Source organism: Oreochromis aureus, linkage group 23, assembly GCF_013358895.1.
Source record: "Oreochromis aureus strain Israel breed Guangdong linkage group 23, ZZ_aureus, whole genome shotgun sequence".
Taxonomy (NCBI): domain Eukaryota; kingdom Metazoa; phylum Chordata; class Actinopteri; order Cichliformes; family Cichlidae; genus Oreochromis; species Oreochromis aureus.
The window spans coordinates 36,942,843-36,965,786 of record NC_052963.1 but is presented as its reverse complement, the minus strand read 5'-3'; the positions used below and the strand labels follow the sequence as shown (position 1 = coordinate 36,965,786).

At 43.3% G+C, this 22,944-nt stretch overlaps 1 protein-coding gene and 1 non-coding gene across 5 annotated transcripts in view; both read left to right on the top strand.

The window, feature by feature from the left end:
- Positions 1–22,944, top strand: part of nhsa (Nance-Horan syndrome a (congenital cataracts and dental anomalies)) — a 70,070-nt gene that overhangs the window by 31,637 nt on the left and 15,489 nt on the right. For 3 of the 4 annotated variants that reach the window (XM_039606899.1, XM_031753948.2, XM_039606901.1), the window contains exon 2: positions 22,447–22,599. In XM_039606899.1, coding sequence (XP_039462833.1) covers positions 22,447–22,599 — 153 coding nt within the window. Of the gene's footprint in view, positions 1–7,207; positions 7,478–22,446; positions 22,600–22,944 lie in introns of those variants that run through there. The other variant, XM_039606900.1, reaches the window with a different exon arrangement.
- trnac-gca lies at positions 16,513–16,584 on the top strand. The gene has a single exon. It is a non-coding gene; the product is annotated as a tRNA-Cys (tRNA).

Here is a 22,944-nt window from a genome sequence, read left to right as displayed (position 1 = left end):
TGACACACAGTCCGGGTGTAAGCTGCGATCTTTATCACAACTACATCAGAATAAAGCTGCAGGAGAAAGGTGAAACCGTATGTGATGATACAATTTTTTTACTCAGACACACAAACACACGTGTTGTATTAGTTGGGGGCTTTAATAGAGCCTGGTTCTTGGGGGTGATTGTAGCTGGGGAGGCAGAGAAGGTCAATTGCCAATTGGAAAGTTGGTTGGTTCCTAGCTGATTTAGCCCGTATCTTAAAGTGTACTCAGGCAAGATGCTTTCTGATGCATTTGATTGAGTTGCTATGAATGGGTGAACGAGCCACATTGTATGCAGTGCCTTAGGTCTAGTAAAAAAGCCCTATATAAGATCCAATCCAATTTCCAAAATTGATGAACTGATTGACAAGAAGCAAAATTCCAGTTGCAATGTATGCAGTTTAATGTCATTTGTGGTAAAGTATAAAAACCTTTGTTGTTTGGGTTAATGCTCTGATAGTTATGACTTATTTATGTATAAAATATCATTTTGGCATCTTTATTTAATGAGACCTTAAAAAGGTCTGATTTTGATTTTCTTTAATGGTGCAGGAACCTTGTTTATGAATTTAGGGTTCATTTCAAAGACTTTGTTCTTAAAAGTCTTGTCAGCACGATTCAAACCGTCAGTCTTTGCTTTCTAAACAAAAGCAGCACTGGGACATGAAGCAGCTCGTACTTTAGCGAGGGCAATGTTAGAGGAAGCAAGTACTTTGGATTTTTCCAGACCTTAAACAACTATTTTCCTATGTGGTTATCCCAGGCCTTAAACAGTAGTAATGTGTTTCTTCTGTGTTGGACGTGGAAACATTTTATATGTAACGATGTTAGCTCGGATGAGGGGAAAAGTGCAGTTTTAATGCTGCTAAGCTGCAGAATTTATGAGTTTTTATGATCTAATATGGATTACGATCCTGCATGAAAATGGCACGCTGAGGCTTTCATCACTGCAACAATAAAATGATGCAGAAAAGTGTTGACGTGTGAGTTTGCATTAAAGGATGTTAGAGCAACAGGACAAAGTGTTTGTTCCGGGCCACAGCGCGATCCCACTGTTTTCTCCATTCAAGTAACCACTGGAATAGTCTGTGATCAAAGAAATCAATGGGGAGGGGTCAGATCTTTGTTTGCCTGCCCGGATGTGTACTAGTGTGTACAAAGCAGAACCATCTGGGTTTGCATCACTTCAGTCTGAACCGCAGCCCACTTGTCGAATAAACTTGGCTCATCCCCACCTCGGAGAGACCATTTGCTGCCTTTCCTCCCGCGTCATTGTTTACAAAACTGCCCGTCTCTTACGGTTGAACATCTTGAACAATGTCGAAACTGAAAATATCTTAATATTGTGACATGGCCTCCTCTCAGCGAGGACATGTAGGGCAGAGATCTGCGGTTAGGCCGCTGCTGAGTGGTGCAAGCTCTGCCCAGCCGAGGGATTCATTATAACGGAGCGTGTGTTTTACGAGAATTCAGCTGTTTGTCAACAGAATGCCATGTGGCTGAGAGATGTAAATTTGCTGTGGCTTACGTGGTAGTTTACACATTTGGGCTAACGTGTGAAATTCCACCACACATATAGCCGCAAAAGTTCGAGCGCTCCAACAGACTTTCTGTGAGCACAAAGATAAGACTTAAGAAGTTGGAGAAAGTAATGAAATTCCTTTCTCCTTGCTGATCCCTCTACTACTCTGCCTTTTGTTGATGCCTTCTTTTCCCTTCTATTGGCCCCCTATGCCTAGTTTTTCCCTAATGCCCGTATTATGGAAAGGCACAGGCAGTACTCCTGGGAGAGTCCCTCAAGTCCCGGCTCATGTGAAGACGTGCCGTGATATAATATATGATTTAAGGTTAGAAAAAAAAATGCCAGGATCATAGAGGGAGAGGGAGCAGCTGATCGGAGGATAAAGAAAAATGAAACATAAACAGGAGTTGTTCGACCAACCTTTGATGTGCGCATCCACAAATCCGTTCCTGCCCGCTGCCTTTTCTGCGCATGAAGGATCGTGCATGGACTGTCGTGTAGAGAGGAACCACTTTAAGCCCCCTTTCTCACTCAGACCGGCTTCCACCGCTCGCTACATACACCTTCCATGCACACGTGAAGAGACACATGTTTTCTCTTTTCTTTATTGGGCCTTTTGACATGAAGCCATCCAATTAAACTGGATCTTTTCTTCTAGAAAACGACCTCTTCGTGGTGATTTGTTCACTTACATAAGAGGCAAACTTGTCTTTTTCCTCCCACTTTACTTCACCCTGTCACTTGTTCTCTTGCAGATCATCTGTTCTAATCTGCAGCTGTTCCCTGTGTTGAATAATTCATTAAAAAAACAAATTTTCTCAGTTCTTCTTTTGTGTAACTGGTCCTATACTGGCTTTGAAGCTGCACTGGGCGATATATGTTTTTTAACCTCTCAATATTCACCAGGTTACTGGCAAACAGTCCAGGCTTAGATCAGGTAACAGTCACCTATTTATATACCAATGGTTGGTGAGTGGTTACTGGCAGGCTTGACATTTGAATGCAAAGAGGCATTCTGCACTGGATTCTTAACGCCCTTATGATTGCTTTGGCCACTACCAGCTTGCCACGGTCACCTGTCTGCAAACACTACTCCCCAAAGCTACTCACCAAGTGATAGTGAAAGTGGGAAAAGTGCAATGCAGTCCTGACCGTGCCATCATGTGATTGTCATAAAAAGATTGGATTCGATGGAGCTCGTCTTGTCAGAATCGTAAACAAAAGACTCAGAAACATGAAACTCCAGCTGAACTGAAATACTACACCTATGGGAATAACCACCTCAGGAAACTCTATATACGCTCTCTATAAAATACAATGCAGCTGCTCAGATTGGGTTCAGTGCTCTGGAAGGGCTTGAATCTCAGGCTGCCGACTGACTTCTGATATTTAGGCAGGCGGGGCAGCCAGGGGCCGTGTTAAATGGATACCCAGTTGCTTGTGGGAGGATTCAGTTTCTCTTTATGACAGTCCAGACTGACAGCATCGCTCTTAGACGCCGAGGGCCTTAATGAAACCAAAGCCGCTGCCTCAGCAGTTTAATGAAAGCGCCTACAGCTGAAAATGTAACTGCAGTTGAGTGTTGGGTGCTTGGTGACACCAGCTTCCCTTCTGATGCGATTTGTAAATTTGATGGCAGTCAACAGTGTTGTATTTATGGCTCTCCACCCTCCTCAGATACGTACGAGACGTATTTAGCACACGAAGCTGGGCTGAGGTGCGTGTCGTTCACGTTTCCACCATAAACCCGGCATCAGCCATTAATCACCAGGACCCAAGTTATTTATAAGCCAGTTTCATTTTCTTTCCTGATTATATCCAGCTTTAATAGTTCATGGCTCACTTCTTAGAAAGAAGGATCAAATGACTAAATTCACCTGAATATACATTTTACTGGAATCAGTTTAAGTTTTTATTGTACATGTGTGAATAGTTAGAGACTCTCAGAGCTTTGCCATTATCAGAAAAGATTAAAAACCTGTGGAAGCCCGTTTCCGCCACTAAAAAAAAAGTATCCATAACTCAAAATTTCTAGTTATCTTTCTCGAAATTTCGAGTTAGCTCTGCCAATCAGTAATCTACGTGAATGATGTCATTTTCTTGTTACCTGGAAGGATTAGGCACAGATGAATGCAGACTCAAAACTGGATCGCAACAAATTGGCGCTTTCGAGAGCAGGTTTGCTGATAGTAACGCCATGTGATTCAGCTAATAACACAAGGATTTCATCATTCGTGAAGCCACGCTGAAAATACTCAGCAATTTGTGCATTCATGACTGGCTGTAATACTGGTAGCTTAGCTGTAGCATTTGTAGCTGAGGGCTTCAGCTTCCGGGTAAGAAGGAAATGATGTAATTCATGCAGATTACTGATTGGCAGCGCTAACTCGAAATTTCCAGTTAGTTTTCTCAAAATTTTAGGTAAATAAGTCAAAATTTTGAGAGAATAACTTGAAATTTCGAGAAAGATAGCTTGAAATTTCGAGTTATGGATACTTTTTTTTGTGGCGGAAACGGGCTGCCATAACAACCAAGCAGTCACCTCTTAAAGTGCCAAAATCTGCAGTTCCTCTTATAGCCACTTGAGGCTTGTCTCAAGACGTAACTAAATCTCCATAGACTCCCACATTAAAATAAAAAAACCAACAAAAAGACAAAACTAAAATCCACTGAACAAAAAGTGAACCTACAAGCTTCTAAGGTGGCTATATCCGACTAACATATAGACTATCCGTAATGCCTTATAATAACCCGAATGCACAATTTACTTGTACTTAACTGAGGCCTACATATTGATATTTGGCCTGTTTTTAAAAAGAAAAGTGTATAATTGCTGTGATGTTCATGTATTACTGATGTTTTTTATGACAATGCTCATGGCTGACTCTAATGGTATGGAGGCTCAAACATCAGCTGAGGCTGAGATCCCCATTTGTAAGCTGCCTATAATCACGATGGCTCCCTACATCGCCACCTCGGTGTCCTAAATTATAGCTCTCCTGCATGTAAAGTGTGTTTGTCTGTGTTCCTGTGTCATATCTGTGTGTCATCAGTAGTGCTGGTATGCTGAAATGCTGACAGTCAAATCCTCACACATATCTGCCTCTCTGACAGACACACCTACCCAAACTACTATACGCTGCACGAGCTGTTTGTTCAGCTGGAGTGGGCGCTCCTCCCCGTCTTTCAGTCAAGGAGCAGAGATGTTAAACTCCATTGTTTCACAGAAAACTCTCGGGGTCTGGGGCATCAATAGCAGCGTCATAGAGCAAGAAGTTGTCGTGTTTTTCAGCCCCGATTTGCTCTCCGAGGGTTTTGAACTCCAAAGCGATGTAGAGCAGATTTAAGGGCTTGTGTGTTTTTATTGCTTGGCTGCAGCTCCCACAGGTGCTTTAGGGGAAAGAGTCCAACTTGCTTGTTATGATTGTGCTCAACTCTTCCTGAAATGAGCTCGTTTTTCTTTTTTGTTTTGCTTGTGTGTTTTGATCAAGCAGAGAACCTGCGTAAAATTACAGGAAATACGCTGAAGTGTTTCCACTGGGAGGCCTGAGAGACTCCACAATCAGCGATAACAGCTCGGCCTCGCTCGGGGTCATTTATTATCTTTGCTGCATACTCTCTGCTTCGCAGCTTGCTTTTAGTTTGGATTTCTGTCTCGTTGCTGGAAACTGTTGCTGTACACTTCAGCATCAGTGCAGACTTTGCAGTTTTGAGTGTGACGTTATAGAAGCAGGTTGGTTTGATCTCGATCTTTGGTCGCACTTGTCCTGCGGTCTGCTTCTTTTACTGGAATCAGTTTCGCTGTCGTCTGTTGAGAAAAGTCATCTGGCGGAATTTCAACACCATTTAACATTTGACTGGATGAAGTTCATTTTTTCTCTTTTCCACCTCTGCTGTGTGCTGGTGGTCTCGTACATGCAGCCACTCAAACCAAACTGGAAGCCAGAAACTTGAGCTGGGGAATAAAAACAGCCTTCAGACGACATACTATGTTCAGAAACTATATAAATAAACATTTGTCAGATTGGTTTATTTTCTATCTACCAGGGAAACGCGGAAATTTTATCTTAAGCAATCTAAGTTTATACATAAAGTGATTTAAGAGTGAAAACTAGTTACTAAAGCTACTTTTATGGCTGACATGGCTAACATAAAAACATTATTTGGCAAAAGCACCAACAGAATGGCTGAAAAAGTAAAGAATCAAGGTGTTGCAATGGCCCAGTTAAAGTCCAGACCTCAACCCGAATGAAATGCTGTGTCAGGACTTGAGAGTTGCGCATAAACAAATTCCCCAACAAACCTCAGCAATGTCGTAAAGAAGAGTGGGACAGAATTCCCCCACAGTGATGTGAGATGGTGAAAAAGTCATGCTGCTACTACCTATTGAATCACAGGTTGTACTTTAGCTTCCACAGGACTGTACATCAGATGAAAAATGCTAGGCTAATTTATCCACAGCAGAAATTCGGTGTAAAGCAGTTTCCTGGGGATTTCACCATGTGGCTCCGTGATTGATGTGTGCATACAAGCACTCTGTATTTAATTTCCTCTCGATTTTGTCAGGTGAGCAGCTTGCAAGCTGTATAAAGCACCTTTTGAATTATTTCTGCCTGTTTCATAATGTTTGGTTTGGTAAGCTGCCTGTTTTTTATGTCATTGAAGTAAGCACACACAGATATGTAGCTATCGCCTTTTAGATCAGTCTTTTTGTTTTTCTCTGTTTTAAAAGAACAGAACAAGTTGCAACACCTCCATTATTTTTGATAAATCTCTGGCATGTGTATTTGGAGATCTGAATGGCTTAAGAAAACTTAACTGCTCGGTGCAAACATTTTGCACCCACATGGCCAACATGAAACTAAGACGTACGTATGGGAACTTTAAGTTCGAACCAGTTTGACGTACTTTTCTTGCCTCCTGTACACACCCATGCTGTATACTCCTGTTTTTGCTGGAGATGTCTCCATGTGTCTGAGAGGGAAAACAAACGCAGTAGCTGGTATTCTCCAGAACTCTGACTTGCGTAAAACTGTCACCACACGCCCAACAGAGTGTGTCACGGGTGCCATGTGTTCGGTTGCACCCACTAATTTTACATCATGTCATAACAACGGGACCCATCATTACCAAAATGCTGCTGATTGCAGGTCAGTAGAAGTTAGGGCGTAAGAGCTACAAGAAACATATGTCCTTTAAAAAGACTTAACAGCATGCAGGAATTATAAGAGAAAAGACAAAAAGCCCGGACCAAATAAAAGCAACTCTACAGGGCATGGCTGATCTTTATCTCCTCCTTTTTAGCCGCAAATAATATTTGCTCTTTCAGCTTGATGGCGCATGTCCCACGAAGCATAATAACCAGCGACCGCCAGGATTTCAAGGCTTCCTGGCATCTGTTCCTCTGGCCCGCCATTCACGAGGCACTTACATGAACGAGCCCTCCGGGGGCAGCAGGCTATTCAAGAGTCAGGCCTACTTTCTTTTCTAGCCTTTACCCGGGACCACTTCTTTATTTTTCTCAGGAAAGTCCCTCAGGACAGGGCCGCATTCAGAGCCGGGCTGCCGACACGTGAGCCGTAGCCCGGCAGAGGCCCGGGTCTGGCATCTGTAAAGTGTTGCAAAAGAGAAAGCCTCCGGGGAGCACGCATGTAGGGATTAGAGGGAGGTGAAGATGTTTGGTTCCTGTTCGGGATGATAAGATTTTCTCAGGAGAAGCAAAGCAGGATTGTTTCCGATGTAATGAAAAACAACCCTGCTACTACAGTAGTGCACCTCTACAGATTCATCTGAGCTGAATAAATAGTTTCAATTATAACAAGATGTGTTCTTCTAATATCCTGCTGCAATCAACTATTAATGTGTTTTCTTTCTTTCTTTTTCATGTGCCCCCTGACTTTCTGCCTTTATTCTCCCGTTGACAAATAGGTAAGTACCCCCAACACTTGACATACATCTGGAACCCATCTGGGCCTGTAAATTCCAAATAAATAATTTATTCTTGTACGTTTGATAGTTAATATTTCCCACTGCTGCGCGTACACACATCTGCAGAGGACTCAGCGTTCACTGCAGGGCTGTACTTTCCTTTCCACAGCTGAGGTACGATGAGCTGCGAGAGACCGCGCCCGTGTCCGTGCACATGTGCCCATTTCCATGGAGACGCAAAGCTTAAAATAATACACACAATGGCATCCTTTCTGAAACCTTCTGGCACGAGTTAGTATGAGGTGTCAGTGTGGCGCTGACAGCCCAGCTGTGATTTCCACTCCAGCTCATTGATGCTTTCCGTACCGCTGTGTTAATGAGTAAACACGCACGCTCTGTTTCAGTGGAAATCTTACACACACACACTCCCACAGCTGGGCACTGCTTTACAGAATCATCTCCGGCAGTGTACGTTTGAATATTTGTGTTGGCCGACAATAGAGAGATACATGTGGTATAATCCCAGTGTGTCCTGGGAGAGTCAGGGTGGGGCTCCGAGTGGGCGACACGCTGGTCTGGAGAAAATGTTTCTCGGTGAAGTGAATGTGATCTTTCACAATTTTGGATTGGATTTGTGACGGTTAAAGACATTTTATAAGGAGCAGACAAAACATTCAAGTAAATGTATTTAACAGCTGAAGCAGGGAGCATTTCAACTTCTCTCTCTACTCGTTAAAGTTAAGTAAAGATGGTTTTACATTGGTTGACTGTATCTCTAATATTGTTAGTGTCTGCACTGAGCCATTACTGGGTATTTAGCTATGTTGTAACCCCAAACTCCTCTGAACCTCTAGGAATAATAATCATGGCATCAATTTCACTCACAAATATCAGAAGATTCCCAGAGAGAGATAACATGTAGCAGCACAAATAACTGAAACAATTGTCTAAATGAACAAAGGAAAGAAATGAGGAAGGGGTACCCACCACATCCATCCACATCCACACTCACCCACTCTTGAGCTACCTCATTGAGACTTGCTCTTAGAAGGACTTTGGGCCCAAGCTTTCCTACTAAATTAAAAACAATACACAGTTTATGATGAATGCAGACTGTACAGTGGTGGTGTGATTAGCTCTGTCGTAAGAACGTCCAGAGTTTGAACCCACTGGCCTGGTGGAGCCTTTCTGTGTGGGGACTGCATGTTCTCCCTGTAAGGGTAACTTGGCTGTAGCTGTGGTTGCGATCGTGAAAGGTTGTCCGACTCTGTGTGGTAGCCGTGGGATGGACTGGCAGCCTGGCAAAGCTCCCACCCTGCAACAAGTGGGATGGGCTCCGGCCAACAGCAACCCTGTGTTGGATTGGAAAAAAAAACAAAAAGCAGATTTCTTGAGAGAACAAATAACAGCAATAATAAGCTGCATGCAAAGTGCGTTGGCACAACTCTGCAATCTTGGACTGCAGGTGTACAAGTTTAAAAAAATGCCAGAGTGTGTGGCTATCTGGAGAGAAGACCGAAAATAAATAAAAAGTGCACTTGCACTGAGTGATACGTATCAGGAACTCAAACAATGGAGGCATGCACTCCTGACTGAAGACAATTAGGCCTTCGGAGAAAGGAAAAAAGACAGGAGGTGAAGACACAGAGGAAAGGTACACTGAGGAAATATATTACTTAAATAAAACAGGAGGTGGAAACAAGAAAGAACGTGGAACGAAAGACAAAGGGAGGCTAAAGACACAAGGAAAAAGTGAACATGAAAAACACGAGAACAGCATGACAATTAAATCAAAACATGGCCCAAAACTAAACAAAACCCAGGACCATAGAGGAAAGTCTGTGTGTGGGAAACACTGTGTTGTATTAGCAGTGCTATTTCTCTCTAAATAGTTCCACCTCCTGGTGAAGCTTGTGGGTTTGGGGGCTTTCTGGGTGTGGTGCTGGAAGCCACCAGGATTTGGTGCTCCATTGTTTTCCCTCTAAGGGCTGCTGGGTTTGCTCTCTGCATATCCATCCATCCTGCCAGCGACTGGTTTGTGTTGGACCAGCCGGGCCGCCGATGTATTCTCTCTCTGAGTTGATTCCCAGCAGACAGAAATGTGTGAGGGTCAGCCCAGCTCAGCCTAATGCCGCTCCCTCCTGATGACTTTCCCTGAGACTCCCGCAGGTCACTCTCCTACAAAGCTGACCCCAGTCTGACCATAGCTGTCTGTTAAACGGAGGTTTCCACTGCGATCATCCAGCGCCAAATCTGCCCTCGTCATCTCTTTCCAAACCACACCTTCCTCCATGTCTGCGTTCAGGGTTTCCTATTTTCCCCTCGCTTTTGCTCTCCCTTCACACTCCGTCTGTTCTGCTTATTGTGCTCCATGTGAGCGGCGAGTGATGCCAGTAAACTGGTGAAACCAGAGTCTGAGGCTCACACAGCTCAGTGTTTACACAGGAAACTGTGGTGAAAACCTTCTGCGATTAAGCTATTCAGACACTTACATAACAGTCTGCATATTCCTGTGTACCTTTAGTGCCAGGTTACAAAGCGACTCTCCAACTGTGTGAGGTTGTTACCCTCACTGATACCGAACACACAAACGCACACACACACATGCATGTAAGTTTGTAATCGCTCGAGTGTTTCCGTAACCTCTGCAGCTCCGCCTGTGACCTGAGACTGTAGTGCCATGTAGGCTTCTACCCTCTGACCCCTCAGTTTGTCATACACTGAGCTGATAAATGAGCAGCTGTGCAACACACTGGATGTGCTTCTGTCGCCGGGAGCTGGTTTTTGTTTAAAATTTAAACACTAAGCAGTGTGCAGCCTTTCAGTCAAAGCAGAACGCAGATATAGGCCAGTGTGACCGTGAAACAGTTATACGAGACACATAAGGTCAGGCAGGCGGCAGTGTGCAGACAGGACTCTGCAAGTCTTCTGTTTTATGACAAGAGAAAGAGTTATTTACTCTAACACACATGCTATTATGACTGACACGGCACTGTGTTTGCCTTTGCAAGGCAAGCCATCTTTCCCTCAAGAAATGAAAATCGATAAGAGTCCTAAAAAAAGCTAAACAAAATGTTTCAATTTACTGTTTTTACCTCATTTACTAGCAGGAACCACATCTCCAAATGTGATTAAACAGCTTTTATTGATCGTGAAACAGCAAGTTAGGCCTGATGGTGGTCTCACTGGGGACTGACAGTGGATTCTGGGGCTGGTACCTATAAGAGAGGACGATGCAAAGATTGTGGGCATGCTAGTTCCTCTCATAGTCTCTATCCACTGCTGAGGGAGGGAGTTGGAGGGTTGGCTACCTCAACAAGTTTACTTAATATTAGTGCTATCAGCGTTAATCTCACTGAAACGATGTAAACGCCATAACTGGATTAATGCGGCAAATCTCCGTTAGCGAGTTAGCGCTAGAGTAGAGTTAGCGCTAGCAAGAGTAGCGCGGGGCTGCACGGCGTCTACGCATTAGCGCGGTTACCTCGTTAACCCGTTGACGCCGTGCAGCCCCACGCTACTCTTGCTGGCGCTAACTCTACTCTAGCGCTAACTCGCTAACGGAGATTTGCCGCATTAATGCAGTTATGGCGTTAACGTCCTTTCAATGAGATTGACGCTGACAGCACTACTTAATATAAAAATTAATAAACACCCATCACATGAGTATTTTTTTTCATCAATAACAATCAGGGATTCTGTGTCAACCTTGCGATAGACTGCTGGCCTAGTGGTTTGGTCCAAGCCATTTGTAAGGTGTGAGCTGCCTCCTTCCTGAGCGGGCCCTGCCAGGACACATTTTGTAACGCACATTTAAATATTCAAAGGAACGATTCAATTAAACACATCCTCCCATGTCTAATGTTGCTTCGTCATGCATGTGGAGTTGTATTGAAATTACATAATGTGCAGCATAAATGCAGCCTGTTGACAGATTAATCCCTCGTTCCCGTCTTGTTTTTCTTGGCTTTGTGCATGTGGAAAGGTGAATTCGCTCCTTCCTCGCTCGTCCTGTCCGACCACAGAGGAAAAAACACTTTTGTTTCACCTATTTGAATGCAACCGTTTTCCCGTAAGCCTTCTGGTTCATGTTGACAGAGCTGATCGTGCCGAGGCTGCTCAGGTTACTTCTTCTGCTTGTTCTGACTTCAGGGGCTTTCATTATCCTCTGCCTTGTGGTTAACACTACCTTTACTTCCAGTAAAGATGGGAACGAGTTTTTCTTTTTGTTCTTTAAATCTCTTACCAAAAACTCCCGCCTTTCTCTGGGTGCTCCTGAGACGGAACAAAAGCAGAAGGTCAAAGGGCGGCTGTTTTAATTTGTGAGAGTAATAGGCCAGGTGTACCTGGAGGCTACGGAAACCCAGAGAGCCTTTTCAGCTGGGACCAGCCCAGGAACGCCCCTTCCTCCTCTGCTGAGTCTGAGTGTGTGAGTACTTCAAAGGTGTAGGGAAAGCAGGGACCCGAGCCAAGCTCAGCGGGAGGGCCATTACAGCCCAATAGGAGTCAGCTGTGACCTCAAAGACCGTTAAATGATGTGATATGAGAGGGCGTGCTGCAGCCTCCCGAAGGCCTCTGTAGCAAATCAGGAGGGCAGAGCTGTAAAATGAGCTCCTTGCTGATTTAAAGGTTGAAGGAATTTTAAGTGTACTTAAAAATATAGGCTGTTACTTTTTTCTTACGTGTGTTTTTCACATTTTCTTCTATGTTGTGCATTAAGGAACTGCTCGATGACTTTTTTAAATAGTTTATATCTGTAACTTTTCAGTGCTTTTTTGCTTTTCTGTTAAGTTTAAAAATGTAGAAATGGGTAGTTTTTATCACTAAGCATCTGAAACCTGAATATCTACAATCAGCAATGAGGCCTGTGAACAAGTGGCCAATGAGTTGGTGATTTACTTGAGTGTTTGCTGATGTGAGCTGACCCCACAGTCTGTATGCAGACATAATAATGAGGTGTCTAGAGGTCAAGAGGTAAAAGGCTGCTGAATGCATCGGCTCTGACCTCTCCTGACCCCGCTGAGTGCGCATGTAGAGGAGAGAAAAATGAATCGCCCATCTCTGCTGGCTGGGAGTTGCTCTCATTCACAGTTTTTGTTATACTGAGGCTTTTCTTTTCATCGCTTAGAAACTGTGAGCCAAAGAGCGGACGCCTGTAAACAAGGGGGTCAGGTTGTATGGTGAGGGCAGGGTAATAAAATATTCACAACACAAACAGAGCGAGAGTCGATTCGAAGTGAAGCTAATATGAATGGCTTGGTTTGGGGGTTTTGTTACAAGATTTTAATGAGTGAACATCTGCGGACGGTAAATTCCAGATGATTTCATCATTGTTTTTGCTCCTGATAAGTGTAAATCATGATTTAATAACAGTGAGCTGAGAAGTGCAGTGGAAACTCCCACTCATGCTGTTTGAGCTGTTCAGCGTGACTAAGGATTGATTGCACTGCATCGCTGCAAGAGCTGGATTCTCCCTGGATGTTGTCATTCTTTAGTAGCACTTTGATAGATGTACTTATTTTGCTCTTTGGTGGATCAGTGGAATAAGAGGGAGGTTTAAAACTGCAGGTTTAGCTTTCAGAATTGCATTTATCCAAAACCTTTTCTTAATACACTTTTAAATCTCGGCTTAGAATCTTATATAAGTATATTTGCAAACATTTTCTTCTAGTTTAGTCTTCTAAAGCTTTCTTTTGTTAATTAAAAAAATACAGTATCTATATATACTGTGTCAGAGTGAGAAAATAAGAAGAAAAAAATTGATGCTTGCACCAAGCATAGCCCATCTTTATTATATATATCACTCTCACTGTTTACAAAATGAGCATCGTGTAGTATTCAATAAGATTTGAAACTAACGGTTCATCATACAAATTAATCACTAAAGTGTTTAATGAGGTGATAAATCAAGTGAACCAAAGGGTCATTTTTCTATAGACTTTCATGTAATTTGAAGTTTTTGTTGTGCTCACCCCCTGCTGGCCACTAAGTAGAATGCAATGGCTTTACTTTTCAAACCCAGGGTAAAGGGTCTCGAACTCCAGAGCTCGAGGGCTGGTGTCCTGCAGGTTTTAGATATCACCCTGGGTCAACATACCTGAATCAAATGATTAGTTCATTACCAGACCTCTGGAGAACTTCAAGACATGTTGAGGAGGTCATTTAGCCATTTAAATTTGCTGTGTTGGATCAAGGACACATCTAAAACCTGCAGGACACCGGCCCTCGAGGCCTGGAGTTCGAGACTCCTGGGCTATGTTCTCAAATCAAAACTGACGGATTTCAGCGATTTCAGCATGAAACTGATTTTTTCACAAATGTGGCTTTGCTCGCCTTGTTGCAATCACACTACAGAAACTTTGCTTTGTGTTTGGTGAGAATGCTCCAACACCAGGGAGTTGATCTGAAAACATATGCCATTGCGAGACCAGCAGTGGCTAAAGTCGTTCATATATAACAATGCGTGATTTAACCTACATCTGTTGAACAGTAGGATTGACAGGAGGTCAGCTCACACCCGGTGGGCTGTTGGGTTTGTTATACACTGGCAAAAACACCATAAAGAGAGCAAAGCATTAAAGTTGCAGACTGTAAAACCAAAGTAATGAGCTAAAAGTTGCTAAAACTCCCCAAAAGTATAATTATCTGTAGGATTTTCACTATAAGCAACTGCCTTCGCATTTCATTTAGCCATTTGATCTGCTGTTGATATGAAAGCCCAGGTCACCCTTTCTATTTATTCATTTGTCTGGATTCAGTGTCACATAAATGCGCAGTGACGCTCTCACAAAACTGCCTGCTCATTACCGTGCTGTAAAACACGCCGCACACTCTCGTGAACATTACACAAGCTGGAAAAGTTTTACAAAGGAAATGTTTCTCAGGACGTCAGACGTTTAACACATCCTCCTCCTTTCCCCACCAGAAAAGTCTCCCTCAAAAGAGGGAGATCTTTTTGTTGGCGTCACGCCTACCCTGCGATGTGCAGCGCTGTGGAGGGTTCAAAATGGAAAGTATTTCAAAGTCACCGCAGCCTGCCGCCAGACTTTGTAGTGGTAATTTAAAGCAGCTGAGGAAACAATCGCGCACCGCTCCTCTTCTACAACTCTGAGCCTTCGTCGATCTTCGGGAGGATTTCGGCTCAGCAGCAGCAGAGTTTCAGATATTATTCCAAATAATTCTTAACCAGCATGGTTTAAGAACTGCGTGTGTGCATTTAGGATATGGATAAACTTCAGAAACTTTATAGCTTTGCTGAGGATTGTATCACAGGAGGGAAGCTTTGGGGTTGTGGTTTTGAAATGTCTTTCCTGTTGATGAATATATTTTTGGGCTTTCCAAGCTTGTATGGTCGTCTGTGTGTTTATGCACTTCGCTCTGACATTTTCCTCGTTATTTGCCTTCAGTAGAACATTATGTTTATCGTGAGGTCATGTGTTTTAACGTTTTACAATGGAAAACTGTGATATCTGATGGGATTCCCCCTCCCTTTCTTCATTTTCACCCTTCGCTGTACCTCCTGGCACACAAGCAGACAGACAGTTTGGCGCTCCAGGCGCTGGTCCAAAATCTAAAGCAGCGTCTCCTGAAAGTACACGTGTGATTTCATTTCACCACCAGACGAGTTTTCATGTGTGGGCTTGCAGCGCTGCCAACCCCTGCGTGCTGACCTCAAGTCAAGAAATACAAGCAGACTTTAGTGCGCTTTAATTCATCAGGAATAATTTCACACTCCTGCCGTGCTTTTCCCACCGTGGTGATGTCATTTAAGAACAGATTAGGTAGATTGAAACGTCACTCAGTTTTATGGGACTATAAATAGAATCGTGATCCTGATGGGCGTATTCCTCGTTTCTCAGCCGGATAATTAGCTGACTCGTATTGAGGGACAGTAAAGCACTTTAGGAAGTTAACCAGCAGTTTGATTACTGCTCAGCAGCTGTTTGCTGTGGTACCTGCAGGCACCTGAGAGCAGCATCGGACTGCAAAAACGGCTCATTACCCCCCCTGTGGACCTCCTGGTTCCCAGCATCGCATTCCAAGCAGAGCCCACATCAAAGCTCCAGGTGAGCTGAGGGAGTGCCTGTTTGAATAGGTGTGGTAGGAAGAGAGACAGATGGGAACACCTTCAGTTACTTGTACTAGAATTAGTCTCAACTATGACCAGTCTGTGCAAGTCCAGTGTCAGAGTGGAAACGATCCCAAGGGCCACTTAAATGTTACACGCTAAATACACCAATTAAATTGGACAGTTACCACATTACTCTTGCTTTAAAAGCAAGTGACACCTTCTATAGCAGTGACAACAAAGACTGTGAAACAGGTGGATAAGCAGGGGAATGCCAGCACAAAGGGCTCTTTTCTTATGGATATATTTGGTGTGGTGACTTCTAGTTGAAAGGATGCTGGTTCAATCCCAGGGACTGAACCTAAATGCTCCCAAGGCAATTTAGAGTATGTGTACAAAGTGCTGTGTGCGGTTTAAATGAGGCTTGTATTGAAGAGTGCTCAGTTAAGCTGCAAAGTAAGTGCAACTTCATTTACAAGGTTCCCTCTGCTAATTTTTGCTATGTATAATATAACCACATACCCATTTCTTTTCTGGACAATTGCGACTGTTCCGATTTTTTATGACTGATTAAACATGATAGATTTCCTAAAAATGCTTTTATGTCTTGGGAGTTCAATATTAAAGTGGACCTATTATGCTTTTTAAAGTTTTCTGTCATATATAAACTGTCCCAGTGGTGGATGCTCATATTAAACTCAGCCAAACCTCCAGATAATGAGGTCGTAGTATGTATTCCCTGTGAGCCTCATTATTTGGACCTTTGGCAAAGAGAAAGTAAGTAAAACCATAATAGCTTTCTCTTAAAAAAAAGAGAGAGTGCTTCAGAGATGCCATCATGGTGCAGTTATGGGAAATGTAGGATACAGGGTCTGTGGGGGGTCACCAGTACGGTGGGGCTGTTATACTGTGTGGGGCATTTGGCAAGGCTTGGGTCACATTTACAGTGAGAACATAGCCCTGGTATGGGGGTATAGCTCAGTGGTAGAGCATTTGACTGCAGATCAAGAGGTCTCTGGTTCAAATCCAGATACTCCCTCGCTTGCAAATATTTGAAGCTATTGGACCAATGAAACAGTCTTTTTGAGTGTTCACCTTTATCTTTTGTTATTCAGCCTAAAGTAAAGCCTGAGTGGCTTTGTTGTTACACTGATACAAATCATATATTTAAGCCTTTGCTGTTCCCATATCTCAACCAAACCGAGCTCCTGTGGGAGTGTCCACCACCATCATCAAAACACCAAATGATGGAGTATCATTTAGAAGGACAACTCTATTTTTTTCATTCTTGAACTCTAAAGTAGCTTCACCTGATTCACACTTCAAAAATAAACCTTATGCATCTTAAATATTTTATCCCTGACCTAAAAAACAGTTTTAGCTCGCCACAGTATAAGCCAGCTTTCTTCTGATTGGCTGGCTCTCGCAAGCAATTAGGGATATACTGTTGCTATGACGTTAGATCTGTTATGCAGTTGGGAGCATGTCTACAAATGATGTTGGGTTGCTCTAAATGTTTGTTTCAGATAGTCTTTTTTTACTGTTGGACCCATGTGATGTCAGAGAGCACTTCAGCAAACAGCGCCGGTGCTTCACTGTGAAGCTAAAGGACTGTGTTTTAGACAGAAGATGAACTGAAGGGCTGAACCAGGGCCCAGTATGAGATAAATATGGATGGATTATAATATGGATTATTTATAACTGTGAATCATGCAAAGATTAAATACAATTATAATATTAGAAAGCAAAATTTTACATAGTCCCCAAATATGTAACTGGAAATGAGTCTGTTGTAATACCCACTGTCAAACAGTAATGGACTGCCAGTTTAATCTATTATTAAAACGTGTCATTTTTTGCTTTGTTTATGATTATATAGATGCAAAATATTTCACAGGTGTTTTTTTTTTAATTTCTCTAGTATTTTTAGGCTCTTTTTTATTCTAACTGGTTATTTAATTTCTTATATAGACCTGTAGTGTACTGGCTTCTACAGTACAGCATACTTAATATGGAAAAGGTCCCTGGTTTGATCCAAAGAGGAGGCACAAATCCCTTTATGGTTGCATCAGGATGGGGAAGCAGTGTGAAAAACCTGCAAAAGCAAACATGTGGAGTTGCCTGCGGTGGCTACTTGTGAATAAGAGCAGCCAGAAGTAGCTGGCTCTTTAATTGGTTAATATTATGCTATATTTCTGCCATTAATCCTCCTGTTCATCACTCTTATAATCAGCATTTCAACATTTCATCAACTCTTAAGCTTCCCTCAGCTAGCCTGTTGGTTTCTTATTGAATGTCAACAATCTTGTGCCCCACCTGATGCAGCTGGTCAGCAGCGGCGGCAGCGACATCACCATCAGCTGGGTGGATTTGGGCTCAGAGCGGATTACTGGGGAGAGGGGTATTATTGTTTTTTTTCCTACTGGCACTGGGACTCTACTCTTTGTGCTTTCCTAATCAGACCTCAGTGGAGACTTTCTCCAGCAGCTGACTGGACACTCAGCGGGAGACCAGCGTTGTTTTTCTTTAATAATCGCAGATGTTACGTTGGAGCATTTTCATTTTTGATTACAGAAAAAATATGAAAGGATAAGTCTCTCAGCAGTTTGGTCTGTTTACTTTTTCTTGAGGTGAGTGGCATGCATCTAGTTTTAGATGCTTTGCATTTGCTTTCACTAACAAATTTGTTCAGCAAGTATTGTGCTTGAGTAGTTCAAAGTATCTAAACTATTTATTTAAAGAATGAACTGCAATATTTAACACAAAAGTTCAGGCCATGCACTGTCCCGTGCATCCTTCGGCATTCCTCCGTACGCACCGCGATCCTTCATTGTAGGTTAAGCGGTCAGTGTTGTTTCAGTGGTTTGGATTAACACTCCTCTCCTCCTATAGCACACCATAAACAGATTAGTGGTCTCCAAGTCAGGGCATGGCTGGGCCATCTGTACCCTGCACTGGGTGGGGATGGGGACATGGGGGTGGAGTGTGAGCAGATGTTCCAGAGGGGCTGTAGGTCAGTAGAGCCGAGGAACCGTCAGTCACGAAGGACGCGGAGTTCCTGTTCAGGTGACGGATTTAAAGTGAGTTTAAACCACCGTGCATTGTCATGGCTCTGGGATGCTGCCTCGCCCTCACACCCCAAGGTACTGTATAATTTACTGAGGCTTTAATTGAGCTGCATGCGCCTCCCACTTCGCTCCTGCTCTGCATGTCAACCACAGCGGTTTCACACTTTGTCACAAGATGTAAGACGCGATGATGAAGAGTTTGTTTTCCTCGGTTAGTTTGACCTGTGTTAAAAACCCAAACGCTCCCCACCCACTACACTTGTCCTGCAGCGTGAGTAACCCCAAAGAATAAAGAGGAATCAAAGATTCACTCACGTAAATTACACACAGCTGAAACAGCAATGTGCAAGCTCATCTGTCTGCCTGTTGCATGTACAGAAGTTCAGATTTAGAGTTTTTCTAAAGTTCCACGTGTGACCTAATGGCTGACATCTGCGGCTCTGTCCTCCCAGGCCGCTGGCAAATTGTAGGTGTGTGAGCGTAGGTGTGAGGTGGTTTTGACTTGGCTCCTGTCTGAGCCAAAACCGAGAAAATTACAAGGCAGAGGCAGTCTGGGGATGCATGCAGGCTTTCATTGCCCCTCTTCTCCTGGCCTGCAGGGCTGAGTGCAGTGGGGGATGATCCTGCAGCAAATGAAGAGGTGGAGATGAGATTGATAGGCAGTGTCACAGTGCACATAATAGAGTGTGTGATTTCACCTCGCCAGGAAAGTTAACAGAAAGATGCCACAAGCAACGACGCAAATATACAGAAATGCTCCTCAAAATGTTTTTTTTCTCTTCTTCTTCTCACCTGAGGCCATGTGGCTCATTTGGCTCAATACAGCCATGCTGCAGATCAATCAGCCTGATGTGAAAGAAAGAGAAAGCTGCCAAGAGGTCAATGAGACGACTGCAGCCTGATGTGTTTTCTTAGGCCTCATTGGGGGCAACAGCTGACCACTAAATTAGCACTAAAAGCTTTGCCCATATGGACTTCTGTGTCCATGAAAACCTCTCTTAAAGGCCTCTAATGAACTCGTGCTCTGGCGCACAAACACAGCCTCACTTAAACAAGATTTCAGCGAGCAAGGTCAAAGGAAGCACTGATGTGTTTTTTAGCTGGAGGACGATAAAAACGGGGAAGGTTGAATGGAGTCAGATGAAGAGAGCACAGTGTTTGTCCTAGTTGTGGCTGCTATTGTTGTCAAATGGGGTTTTAGTGTGTTGTGAGACACTGAGGGTGTCACAGCAAGGCCAACAGTTCACAGCTCAGTGGGGAAGCATTGAGTGGAGAGGCTGACGAACAGTGTCAGAGGGCTCCTCATTTCACCATAATTTACATGACAAACGCATCATCTGCTCAACGTCTGAAATATTGTGGGCGTTTGCTCGGTTATATATTACTGCACTGATATTAAATCTGTGGCAAGTCCAATAAATAAATATAATAAATGCAGATATATCCATAGAGGTCCTACAGGGTTTTTCCTCCATTAAAAAAAATTGGCAGCCAACAAGTTCCTGTTTTATATTTTAAACCTGGCTGTTTATTTACAACACGCATGCAAAGTCATATATGGCAGCAGGTAGGAAACATCTGGCGGGCGTAAAACAATTTCATTGAGATGTGAAGCGGTGTTTCCACACCAGTGTAAATCTTTGCTGAGTTCACCTCCAGCTTCTCCAGCTGTGCAGGAGACGCAACACAGAGCGTGTTTTTAGTTCAGCGAGGTCACACAGCAGAGGGCTTTTAGATCACCCTGGAAAACGTCAGGTTGTGTCGGCGTAGCTGATAAACACGCCGCGTCTCCTGGGGATTTTGCAGTGTTTCTCAGAAAGGACCTGCCAGAGGATTCACAGCAGTGATAGTGATGTTAGAAAATCACTTAGCATATGCAGCAGTTGGATACACAGGCTGAGGTTTAGTGCCGGGCTGCTGCGCTGGGTCTTCCTGACCTTTAGTAGCTCCAGTCAGGAGTTGGACTGTGTCCTTTTCTGTGTGAATGAGGCTAAAGTTAACTTCTGGCTGCAACACAAAGCAAACTGCGAGCCAGAGCTGCCTCTCATCAGACACAGAGGTCAGACAGAGTGCGATTCGGCAAAGCTGCCCGGTCAAGGACAGGCCCAGAAATGTCAGGCAGGTAAGAGAAGACTGACAGATCTGCCTTTGTGTGCTATCAAAGCAAAAGCTCAGCAGTTAATCCTCAGGATTTTACTTGGATTTCGCTACAGATGTCTTAGATACTATCTCACGCCAGTGCCTTCAATGAAGGAGTCTTATTTCATGCAACCAAACTATGCTGTTACTTTAATCTACTCATGCTGGTTTCTCTTTGACATCTTCTTCTTGTATGAATCACTCCTGTGCATACTTCAAGCAGTCAACATCCAAATAAGTCCCAGCACAAAGACCAGACTTCATCCTTTTGAACTCAAACTTTCCCCATTCATGCAGCCCCTCCATGCATTATGTGTAATTTGAAGCGGTGCAGTAACTCGAGGAGATGTAAGGGGGAGCAGTGGGGTTATTCCATGTATTGGTCAGTGTTTAGAGGATGAAAGTCACACTATCAGGTTGCATTAATACCTATTGTTTGGCTGCAGGTGATAGCATTGCATTAGTAAACAGGCTATTGTGCTGCTAACACTGGATGTGATTATCTGGAGTTTTAGTCTCAGGCTTTAAGCTGACTCTGTTGTTCTCCCAGCTAATAAAAAACCCTTTAGTGTTCATATGTAGAAGGAGATAACATTCAAAGCCACCACAAAGCAAAGCTCATCAGTTGCATTTGTTTCAGAAAATGTGGACGTCACACATTTTAACCACAAAAATGCCTGCGTGAACGTCCAGTGTAGTCGTGATGAAAGCTGCCTTTCCATGATGCAGCCATCATGTCTCAATAAGGGTTACAAGAAGCATGAATAAATAATAGACTCATAGTGGTCATTGTCCTTTACAGGAAATTCATGAACGATAAAAATCTGACTGTTAAAGTTATCAGATAACAGGTTGGATACACTAGTGAAATATCAGCTAATTATGACGAAAAGCTGGTCTCTATAAAGTGACAGAATAAATTAACCAATGACTCACCAGCCAATTCATTGGGTTTACCTGCTTGTTAACACAAGTATCTAATCACCCAATCACGTGGCACCAAATGAATGCATTCAGGCATGTAAACATTGTCAAGACAGCCTGCTGAAATTGAAACAGAGCATCAGAATGGGGAAGGAAGGTGACTTTGAAGTGTCACTTAAATCTTCCGCAAACAATTTGGTTAGTTCTCTGGGTGACAATGCCTTCCTAATGGCCAGGCTGCTTCAAGCTGAAGGCAATAGTAACTCAAATAACCAGTTGTTAAAAACAAGATATGCAGAAGAGCATCTGAAAGCTTGAAGGAGATGAGCTACAGCAGCGAAAGTTCACACCCGGTGCCTCTACGGTCAGTTAGGAACTTGAAACTGATGCTAAGATATAAAGCGGCTCACCAAAACTTTACAACAGACGATTGGAAAAACGTTGCTTCCCACAGAACAGCATGTCATGACACAAAGCCAAGTGATTACTCATAGAGGGTCGTCTGATTGTTGGAGCTTTCTCTCTATTAACGGCAGGCTCATTCAATTGAGATCTTTTTGTGACCATTTCTCCTCACTAAACTTCCAATGTAAAGCAACATGTTTCAAACTATTACCTAGTCACACAGATGTGGCTTAATTTGTGCTTCAATGAGATGTTTTATGATTATATAGATGCCCTTGTGCCTTATAAATGATTGTCAGTGACCACACTGTTGAATTTCACTAGAAAAGGTTTGTCATTTTAACCTATCTCTCTCTCCCTGACAGCGCTATCTAACCTGGATGTGGAGAGTAAGCTGACAGCACATTACCAAGCTCCCTGGCATCAACAGAGAAACGTTTTCCATCCCTCTACACGGCCAGAATGTGTGGAAGAGCTCCACAGGCAAGCCAAAACCAGCCTGTGGGCCCAGCACCGAGGTGAGGCCCTCAGCAGCACTCAGCTCCTCAGATTGCAACACAGAAGGGAAAGCTGCTGTCTGTCATGCCTAGTTAATAAACTGCTTCCCTTTTACCTTACGTGCCATTTAAAAACATTTCAGCTATAACATGCATCCTTCCGGGCAGGTCTGCAGCCTGTGTTTGGAGGCATCGTGCCCTCTAGTGGGCATGTTGTGCAACTACAACGTAAATAACAAGCATGTTCAGAGGCCATTTTCACACAGACAGTCTATCTACAACTTTAAAAAACATAAATAGTCAAGCATCAAAGAAATGCACTTATAAATTCATCAAAATCACTTTAGTCATGCACTCTTAAGCACA